At 51.6% G+C, this 10,450-nt stretch overlaps 2 protein-coding genes across 3 annotated transcripts in view; one reads left to right on the top strand and one right to left on the bottom strand.

Annotated features, from left to right (window-relative positions):
- Positions 1–2,931, top strand: part of NPAS4 (neuronal PAS domain protein 4) — a 29,046-nt gene extending 26,115 nt beyond the window's left edge. Inside the window, exons 10-11 of the mRNA XM_005864279.2 lie at positions 87–1,522; positions 2,182–2,931. Of these exons, the coding sequence (XP_005864341.1) occupies positions 87–1,522; positions 2,182–2,210 (1,465 nt within the window). The 3' untranslated portion in view covers positions 2,211–2,931. The remainder of the gene's footprint in view (positions 1–86; positions 1,523–2,181) is intronic.
- A 3,025-nt stretch (positions 2,932–5,956) lies between these two features.
- MRPL11 (mitochondrial ribosomal protein L11) overlaps positions 5,957–10,450 on the bottom strand; it is a 6,554-nt gene continuing 2,060 nt past the window's right edge. Inside the window, exons 4-5 of one of the 2 annotated variants that reach the window (XM_014538071.1) lie at positions 7,554–7,716; positions 5,957–6,241 (exon numbers count right to left, since the gene is read on the bottom strand). In XM_014538071.1, the coding sequence (XP_014393557.1) occupies positions 6,130–6,241; positions 7,554–7,716 (275 nt within the window). In that variant the 3' untranslated portion in view covers positions 5,957–6,129. Of the gene's footprint in view, positions 6,242–7,553; positions 7,717–8,890; positions 9,176–10,215; positions 10,381–10,450 lie in introns of those variants that run through there. The other variant, XM_014538070.1, reaches the window with a different exon arrangement.

Genomic DNA, 10,450 nt, shown 5'->3' on the forward strand with positions numbered 1-10,450 from the left:
GGGGGGCATGGAGGAGATACAAATCTGGGAACTGCTCTGGGAATGGGCACCAAATCCTTACTGGCTATCTCTCCTCTCCTCTCCAGTAACACAGAGGCCTGGAGCCTCCGCCAGCAGCTGAACTCTGAAGACACTCAGGCAACCTATGTCCTGGGTACCCCAACCATATTGCCCTCATTCCCTGAGAACATCCTTTCCCAGGGACAGTGCTCCAGCCGTAACCCACTCTTTACCCCAGCCCTGGGGGCTCCCAGAAGCACCAGTTTCCCCCCTGCTCCTGAAATGGGTGCTGTCTCAACACCAGAAGAGCTTCCCCGACCTCCCAAAGAGCTGGGCTTCAGTTACCTGACGTTCCCACCTCGCCCCGAGCCTTCTCTTCCAGCTGACCTGAGCAAGGATCTTGTGTGCACCCCACCCTATACGCCCCACCAGCCAGGAGGCTGTGCCTTCCTCTTCAGCCTCCACGAGCCCTTCCAAGCCCATTTGTCCACTCCATCCAGCTCTCTCCAAGAACAGCTGACTCCAAGCGCCGTGACCTTCTCCGATCAACTGACGCCCAGTAGTGCCACCTTCTCAGATCCACTGACTAGCCCACTACAAGGCCAGCTGGCCAAAACCTCAGCCAGAAGCTACGAAGATCAGTTGACTCCCTGCACCACCAACTTTCCAGACCAGCTGCTTCCCAGCACTGCTCCCTTCCCCGAGCCTCTGGGCAGCCCTGCCCATGAGCAGCTGACTCCTCCCAGCACAGCATTCCCGGCACATCTGAACAGCCCCAGCCAAACTTTCCCAGAACAACTGAGTCCCAATCCCAGCAAGACTTACTTCGCCCAGGAGGGATGCAGTTTTCTCTATGAGAAGTTGCCTCCAAGCCCCAGCAGCCCTGGTAATGGGGACTGCACACTCCTGGCCCTCGCCCAGCTCCGGGGCTCCCTCTCTGTGGACGTCCCCCTGGTGCCCGAAGGCCTGCTTACACCCGAGGCCTCTCCGGTCAAGCAGAGTTTCTTCCACTACTCCGAGAAGCAGCAGAATGAGATAGACCGTCTCATCCAGCAGATCAGCCAATTGGCTCAGGGCATGGACAGGCCCTTTTCAGCTGATGCTTGCGCAGGCGGGCTGGAGCCACTTGGGGGGCTGGAGCCCCTGGACTCCAACCTGTCCCTGTCAGGGTCTGGCCCTCCTGTGCTCAGCCTGGATCTGAAACCCTGGAAATGCCAGGAGCTGGACTTCCTGGTTGACCCTGGGAACATATTCCTGGAAGAGGTGCCCGTGGAAGACATCTTCATGGATCTCTCTACCCCAGACCCCAATGGGGAATGGAGTTCAGAGGATACTGAGGCAGCGGTCCCAGGAGGGGCCCTGTCGCCTTGCAACAACCTGTCCCCAGAAGACCACAGCTTCCTGGAGGACCTGGCCACATATGAAACCGCCTTTGAGACAGGTGTCTCAGCATTCCCCTACGATGGGTTTCCTGATGAGTTGCATCAACTCCAGAGCCAAGTTCAAGACAGCTTCCATGAAGGTGAGTCCAGCCCAAAAGTTCAAGAACTCAAGTCCCTGTCCTGCCAGGGAGATACTGGGTGGAATTAGTAAATTCCCCTCTCTGTACCTCAATTTTATTAATGGGATAATATTGTCTGCTGCTTAGGGAAGCTGTAAGAATAAGAACTAATGAAAAATAATCTGGAAATTCCTGACAAGTAGGCCTGAAGGGCAGGGGTTAGGGGTGTGGGATAAATGCAAGAGGATCCTTCACTAATGGTTTCTCCTCCTTAACTCTGTGAAGGACCTAGATCAGCCATCATCACCCTATTTTACAGATGAAGACAATCAAGGTCCCAGGGTTAAAGAAACTTGCCTAAGGCCACACACAAACTGATGGAGGAGGCATCAGAGCCCCATCTCAGTATTCTTACCCCCCTAAAGGGGATACAGACTAAGCGTTTATAGGCATTTGGAAAAGTAAGAGAGGCTGCCTGCTATGGCTCCATTCATTCCAAAACTATAGCCATGGTTTCACTTCGTCTGTCCAAATTGCTCCATTTTCTGCTGAACTGCTGGTGATCATTCAGTCATTGGGCCAACATATTTGAAGCCCATACTATGTGCCACATCCTCAGCCTATCTTTCCTAATAGGCCTACTGATTGTCCTCTCTCTCTCTCTCTCTCTCTCTCTGCAGATGGAAGTGGAGGGGAACCAACGTTTTGAATAAGTCTGTGACTTAACGTCGTCAAGTATGGCATATTGTCATCAAGACGTGGAGCTGCTCTCCACCCCCCCCGGGACTGTTGGGGGGATTCTAGGGGCTGGAGGGGGATATATCTGATTCCCCAGGCCCTGCAGGATTGGGTGGGGGGAGGAGGGAGGGCTAGGGAGGGGAGCTTCTTTTTAATATTTAGAGACTTCCAGCAATCCCAGTTTCCATTTCAATCTGTATTCACTCGTAGTGAGTTTCCTTGAATGGGATTTCAAGTGGAGAATGGGGGAGTCTCACTTATCCCCTGCGCTGCCCCATGGGCTTGGGCCAGTTCTCCACGCCTGGGGGCCAAGCCACCCCTGGGCCTTGGTGGGGGAAAGGCAGCACCCATTCGGGCCAGCCTGTGCCCCGAGGGGCTCTTGACACCCACGTAGAATTCTCTACACACCAGTAACGGGATTTCAATTCCGATGGACTCTGCCGCCCTGGCGGCCCTTCTTGTGACTTTTGCGCCCCGCACCTGGGGTGGGGGGCGTGAAGAGACGCTACGTTTCTTTCCGATGGAGGAAGGCAGACCTGCCGCTGTCACACGTGTGCTTGCACGAGTGCGTGTACCTGGTGCAGGACTCACCCGGCTGCCAGACTGCCTGGGCCTGCCCAGGTGGCCACCTCGTGGTGCTGTGGTGACTTTGTAGCCAACTTTATAATAAAGTCCAGTTTGCCTTTTTGGTACCTCTGGTGTCATGCTGTAAAGAGGGAAGGCGGGGGCGTGACCTGAGAAGGTTGGAAGCCCAGATGGGAGTGTGGGCGTCTGGAAGTAAAGCCTGGACCTGCAGACACCCTGGCTGTCTTGATTCTTGATTCACTCATTCGCTCATTCCTTTGTTCATGCAACATCTGAGTGCACAGTGTGCTGTCCACCCTGTGCTGGAAGCTGGAGAGTCTGGAGCTGAAACAGCAGATGCCACAACTTGCCTTCAAAATGCCAGAGGGTATTGGCATCTCCTCCGTGTTCAGGCTTGAAGTGCTCACAGTGTGGGAGCAGTAGAAGGGCCTGGGGATGGGTAGCGGATTCCGCTTGGCATTTTCCTGGGGGTGGGTTGGAAGTCTCAGGACATGAGTTTCTTTCTTCAGCCTGGTCCTGCAGGGAAACAGCTTCCCTTGGTGGCCTGTTGGAGATGATAACCACCTTGCGTGGGCCTTTCAGCTGACACACACTTTTATATCCCTCATTCACTGCAGCGAAGCCTCTGAACAGGCCTATTGGCGCCATTTCACTAATGAAGAAACGGGGTGTCACAGGGAAAAAGTGATTTCCCCCACAGTCGGTGAGAGCCATAAGTGGGCAACACGTCATCTGCATCCGAGCCCTGGGCCGGGTCCTCTGCCCCCAAAGCCCGTGAACCACCATCTCAAATCATCCCGTCCCAGTTACCCGAGAGGGCAGGCTTGAACTGGAGCAGGGAGCCTCTTCCCTCCAGGTCTGCATACTAAAGCTTTCAAAAATACTGTTTTCCTCCGAGCTTGAGGGCCCAACAGCCACAGGGCATGGTAGGGGGAAAATGAAAATTAGGAGACAAAAAGGCCTGGATTTAAATTCACCAACGTTTTGCTGAGTGGAACCTGAGCCTCAGTTTCTTCTCAGGTAAATTGGGGCTGGAGTCCAGCCGGTGTGGCTCAGTGGCTGACTGTCCATTTATGAACCAGGAGGCCCAGGTTGTGGGCTGGATCCCCAGTAGAGGATGTGCAAGAGGCAGCTGATCAATGATTCTATGTCATCATTGATGTTTCTATCTCTCTCTCCCTCGCCCTTCCTCTCTGAAATCAATAAACAAAAATATATGAGAAAAAAGCACTTCACTGGTGATTGGTGGAGGTGGTGGGTGATAGGAGAGAGTGTGCGTTTTGTTGAGAAGGCAGGTGACTTCAGAAAGAGACCCTGGCCACCAAGTTAGTTGGAGAGAAAAAATTAGAAGAGCCAATAGCTCCCCCTGCTGGACAAAGAAGTATCTGCTTCTGTTCTTCTCAGAGCTTTATAGCTTAGACCAGATGAATAGATATACTGAGGCCCAGGGCGAGGAAAGGACTCGCCTAATGGCATTCTCACATCTGACTCTCAGCCAGTTCTCTTCCTACCGATACCAGACTCTGCCCTGGGAGCAGAATGTAGGAGAAAGAGCTCAAGTTTTGGGGTCATGAAGGCTGAGTTCAAGTGCTGGCTCTACAGCCTCATTTCTTCATGTGATAAACAGTATTTACAATACCTACATGTGGCAGTGTTCTGGGTGCTGGCAATGCAACAGTGAACAAGGCACAAGGTCCCTGGGCTCCCGGAGCCTGCATTCTAGCTGTGGGAGACATAACAAAAACTAAGTCAACAGTCTGCAAGAAGTGCACAGTATGTCATTCAGTAAAGGAAAGAACCAGTTCTCTGAAGGCAGGAACTGTGTCTCTCACATTTATTCTGTAGTAGGAGCTCAGTAGTAGGAGCACTGAGCCCAGTACCTGATAATAAGCCACTCAAAAACTGCTTTGCAAATGATGTTCATCCTAAGTTTGTGTATGTGTGATATATATTAAATGTTTATTGATTTTTAGAGAGGAAGGGAGAGGGACAGACAGAAACATCATCAATTGACTGCCTCCTGCATACCTCCACTGGGGATCGAGCCTGCAACCTAGGCATGTGCCCTTACTGGGAATCAAACCGTGACCTCTTGGGTCATGCTCAACCACTCAACCATACCCAGCGGGGCTGTATATATATATTTTAATACAAACAAAATACCCAACAGTTATTTTATTGCTGCTTCTGAGGACTTGCTTTCTCCCCTCCTGGACTTCTCCTACCTTTGCTCATCTGTTTCCTCTGCCAGGAATGTCACCCCACCATCCTCACCACCTCTGCCTTTTGTTCCCTTCTTTAAGCCCTATGGTCCTTTGAGGCCCCGGCTATAACTCAGCCCAGATGAACTGGCTCTTTCTCAGTGACCCACAACACTTTGTGCAATAAAGTCTTTGGGCATGCGTGTCTCCCCCTGAACAGGGACCAGACGTACTTATTTCTGTACTCTCAGCAAAAGTAAAGATTTGAGAAAAGTGAAGCCCATTCTTGTTCCCCGCTTAACCCCACTTCTTCTGGGAAATGACCGGCAGCAAGAGACCAGTAAAGGGTTGAGAGCTGACTCCTCCTCTCTTCTCTGCAAGGACAAGTCCTTGATGTTCTGGGGAATGGGGGAAATCAAAAGGCCAGGGCTTCCTCAGGTCTTCTCCCGCCTCGGGCAGGGACCTCCTGAAGCTTTGCTTCTTCCATGGGTCTGTAGCCAGGAGCCCAATGGTTCACATTCAGCTAACACCTGATCCAGTGCCAGGATTGGCTTCGTAGAGGGACCTGAGGCACTTGTGCAGCAACACTGTTGGGGCTGTGACCTGAAGTCACCACAGGGGTCTGTTTCTGTTGAACTGGCAAGTCCCCAAGAGTTAAGAAATGTTTCTGATTACAGCACAAGCAACAGCTGCTGCTTCTGTACACACGAGCCCCAGCGTTCGCAGCCCCCACCTACCCTGCTTGCTTTGTCATCGGTGGGGAGGAGGGCTACTACTCCGACCTCTGCCACCGATTCAACCTGGACAAGTTGCTCTGCTTGGCTGAGCCTCGGACCATGTATCTGAGAAGCAGCATGAAGAGCCCTACTGTCTGTGTTGTCACCATCAGTACTGGTCCCTTCCCCCTAGGGCCCTAAGACAGAACTCAAGAGAGGGTGACAAAAGATGTTTATTTAGGCTGAATCCCTGATACATCCATACGTGTAAAAATATATAATCTAAGTCAGGGCAATAACAATCAGGTTGGTGTCATCTCCCCTTCTCCCCTTCGGCACAGCCGTTCCAGCTGCTCCCTTCAAAATTCTGGAGTGCGCAGGACAGGGGTCACTTCTTGGCAGCGGCAGCTTCTGCCTGAGCTGCTAAATCGGCCTCTTTCTGAGCCTCCAAGAATATGGCTCGCTCCTTCTGGAAAGCTGCCAGCTCTTCCGAACTGAGGCTGCGGGTACAAAAACACAGATGGTAAGTGAGTGGCCCACGTCACTGTCTCAGAATCCTTTCTCCCCTCCTGGACTTCTCCTACCTTTGCTCATCTGTTTCCTCTGCCAGGAATGTCACCCCACCATCCTCACCACCTCTGCCTTTTGTTCCCTTCTTTAAGCCCTACGGTCCTTTGAGGCCCCAGCTATAACTCAGCCCAGATGAACTGGCTCTTTCTCAGTGACCCACAACACTTTGTGCAATAAAGTCTTTGGGCATGCGTGTCTCCCCCTGAACAGGGACCAGACGTACTTATTTCTGTACTCTCAGCAAAAGTAAAGATTTGAGAAAAGTGAAGCCCATTCTTGTTCCCCGCTTAACCCCACTTCTTCTGGGAAATGACCGGCAGCAAGAGACCAGTAAAGGGTTGAGAGCTGACTCTGCTGTTGTCTGGGCTAGACGCCCTCTCACCTAACATCTCACTTCAAAGACACAATTGCTGAGGTCATCTGAAGCCCAAGGTGGGGGCTCCTGTTGGCCTGGCCTCTCTCACACTATTTCCTATTCTGCCTGTAATGCCGGATTGTATACCAGATTTACTCTCAGCGTAAAGATTTGAGAAAAGTGAAGCCCATTCTTGTTCCCCGCTTAACCCCACTTCTTCTGGGAAATGACCGGCAGCAAGAGACCAGTAAAGGGTTGAGAGCTGACTCTGCTGTTGTCTGGGCTAGACGCCCTCTCACCTAACATCTCACTTCAAAGACACAATTGCTGAGGTCATCTGAAGCCCAAGGTGGGGGCTCCTGTTGGCCTGGCCTCTCTCACACTATTTCCTATTCTGCCTGTAATGCCGGATTGTATACCAGATTACACTGAACTTCTTTGCTGCACTCTTTCACCTTCCATCCTTCACAGGAATCTCCACTTTTTGGAATGCTTGCCCCCAGTCCTTGACTTCCTTTTCCAGGTCTCGTCACCTCTCCTACAAAGTTCCCATTGACACACCCGGCAAATCAGGAGTCCTACACCTTGTTCTCAAGACAGCTGTCGTTCAACACTGCCTGCCTGCAGTCTAATGCTCCAGCTGTGCATCTGCCTCCAGCTCTGGACTGTGAGTTCCTTAAAAGTGGGGCCAAGCATGGCTATCTAGTTCCCTCTAACAGGTAGAAGGTCCTTAACAAGTGCATTCAAATGAATGAATGGGGCTCCCAAGACTCTAAGGTCCTCTGACTCAGAAGCGGACGCTCCCACTAATGCACACGCTCTGTCTTGCCCCAAAGTCAAGAGCTGTCCAGGTCCTCCCCTGGCACTGTGCTTCCCCGAACACTCACTTCTTCACCACACGAATGCCCAGGGAGCGGGCAGAGCCGATGATGGAGCGGACAACAGAGGACAGGGGCATGTCCCGCAGGGCGAAGGCATCGTCCTGAGCTTTGACACAAGCAATCTCATACACGTGCTTCAAGGTCACCAGGCCTGCCACCTCCTTCCCTGGACGGAAGAAACAAATAGCCCTTCGGGTGCACCTCCACTGGGGATCGAGCCTGCAACCTAGGCATGTGCCCTTACTGGGAATCAAACCGTGACCTCTTGGGTCATGCTCAACCACTCAACCATACCCACTGGGAATCAAACCATGACCTCTTGGGTCATGCTCAACCACTCAACCATACCCAGCGGGGCTGTGTATATATATTTTTAATACAAACAAAATACCCAACAGTTATTTTATTGCTGCTTCTGAGGACTTGGTTAAATGAATTACGGTCCACCCACAAGACAAAATACTAAGCAGTCATCAAAAATTGCTTAAAGAAGATAATGAAAAACGTTCTAAATAATTGCCAAGTTAAAAGTAAAATACAACAGTATCTAGAGTATGACACCACTTTATTTTTTTTTTAAAAAAAGTTACATATAAATACATGCACAAAGAAAAAAGAGTAGAAAAGAGATATACCTAAATACTGCTAGGAGTCTCATCTGGGTGGTGGGATTACCCAAACTGGAGTGTGTTATTTTCCAAATCTTGGTGCAAAACAAAGAGACTAGCATGTAACAGGTGTTCAGTAAACGTGAATCCATTTCTGCCCCCACTCCTCCTCTCTTCTCTGCAAGGCCAAGTCCTTGATGTTCTGGGGAATGGGGGAAAATAAAAGGCCAGGGCTTCCTCAGGTCTTCTCCTGCCTCGGGCAGGGACCTCCTGCAGCTTTGCTTCTTCCATGGGTCTGTAGCCACGAGCCCAGTAGTTCATATTCAGCTAACACCTGATCCAGTGCCAGGATCGGCTTCGTAGAGAGACCTGAGGCACTTGTGCAGCAACATTGTTGGGGCTGTGACCTGAAGTCACCACAGGGGTCTGTTTCTGTTGAACTGGCAAGTCCCCAAGAGTTAAGAAATGTTTCTGATTACAGCACAAGCAACAGCTGCTGCTTCTGTACACACGAGCCCCAGCGTTCGCAGCCCCCACCTACCCTGCTTGCTTTGTCATCGGTGGGGAGGAGGGCTACTACTCCGACCTCTGCCACCGATTCAACCTGGACAAGTTGCTCTGCTTGGCTGAGCCTCGGACCATGTATCTGAGAAGCAGCATGAAGAGCCCTACTGTCTGTGTTGTCACCATCAGTACTGGTCCCTTCCCCCTAGGGCCCTAAGACAGAACTCAAGAGAGGGTGACAAAAGATGTTTATTTAGGCTGAATCCCTGATACATCCATACGTGTAAAAATATATAATCTAAGTCAGGGCAATAACAATCAGGTTGGTGTCATCTCCCCTTCTCCCCTTCGGCACAGCCTTCCCAGCTGCTCCCTTCAAAATTCTGGAGTGCGCAGGACAGGGGTCACTTCTTGGCAGCGGCAGCTTCTGCCTGAGCTGCTAAATCGGCCTCTTTCTGAGCCTCCAAGAATATGGCTCGCTCCTTCTGGAAAGCTGCCAGCTCTTCCGAACTGAGGCTGCGGGTACAAAAACACAGATGGTAAGTGAGTGGCCCACGTCACTGTCTCAGAATCCTTTCTCCCCTCCTGGACTTCTCCTACCTTTGCTCATCTGTTTCCTCTGCCAGGAATGTCACCCCACCATCCTCACCACCTCTGCCTTTTGTTCCCTTCTTTAAGCCCTACGGTCCTTTGAGGCCCCAGCTATAACTCAGCCCAGATGAACTGGCTCTTCCTCTGTGCCCCACAACACTTTGTGCAATAAAGTCTTCAGGCATGTGTGTCTCCCCCTGAACAGGAACCAGACGTACTCATTTCTGTACTCCCAGCAAAAGTAAAGATTTGAGAAAAGTGAAGCCCATTCTTGTTCCCCGCTTAACCCCACTTCTTTTGGGAAACGACCGGCAGCAAAAGACCAGTAAAGGGTTGAGAGCTGACCCTGCTGTTGTCTGGGCTAGACGCCCTCTCACCTAACATCTCACTTCAAAGACACAATTGCTGAGGTCATCTGAAGCCCGAGGTGGGGGCCCCTGTTGGCCTGGCCTCTCTCACACTATTTCCTATTCTGCCTGTAATGCCGGATTGTATACCAGATTACACTGAACTTCTTTGCTGCACTCTTTCACCTTCATTCCTTCACAGGAATCTCCACTTTTTGGAATGCTTGCCCCCAGTCCTTGACTTCCTTTTCCAGGTCTCGTCACCTCTCCTACAAAGTTCCCATTGACACACCCGGCAAATCAGGAGTCCTACACCTTGTTCTCAAGACAGCTGTCGTTCAACACTGCCTGCCTGCAGTCTAATGCTCCAGCTGTGCATCTGCCTCCAGCTCTGGACTGTGAGTTCCTTAAAAGTGGGGCCAAGCATGGCTATCTAGTTCCCTCTAACAGGTAGAAGGTTCTTAACAAGTGCATTCAAATGAATGAATGGTGCTCCCAAGACTCTAAGGTCCTCTGACTCAGAAGCGGACGCTCCCACTAATGCGCACGCTCTGTCTTGCCCCAAAGTCAAGAGCTGTCCAGGTCCTCCCCTGGCACTGTGCTTCCCCGAACACTCACTTCTTCACCACACGAATGCCCAGGGAGCGGGCAGAGCCGATGATGGAGCGGACAACAGAGGACAGGGGCATGTCCCGCAGGGCGAAGGCATCGTCCTGAGCTTTGACACAAGCAATCTCATACACGTGCTTCAAGGTCACCAGGCCTGCCACCTCCTTCCCTGGACGGAAGAAACAAATAGCCCTTCGGGTGTCACTGCCTCCTTCTGACCACCCCCCCCCCCCCAAATCCCGAG

The sequence above is a fragment of the Myotis brandtii genome, unplaced genomic scaffold (genome assembly GCF_000412655.1).
Source record: "Myotis brandtii unplaced genomic scaffold, ASM41265v1 scaffold187, whole genome shotgun sequence".
NCBI classification, from domain to species: Eukaryota; Metazoa; Chordata; class Mammalia; order Chiroptera; family Vespertilionidae; genus Myotis; species Myotis brandtii.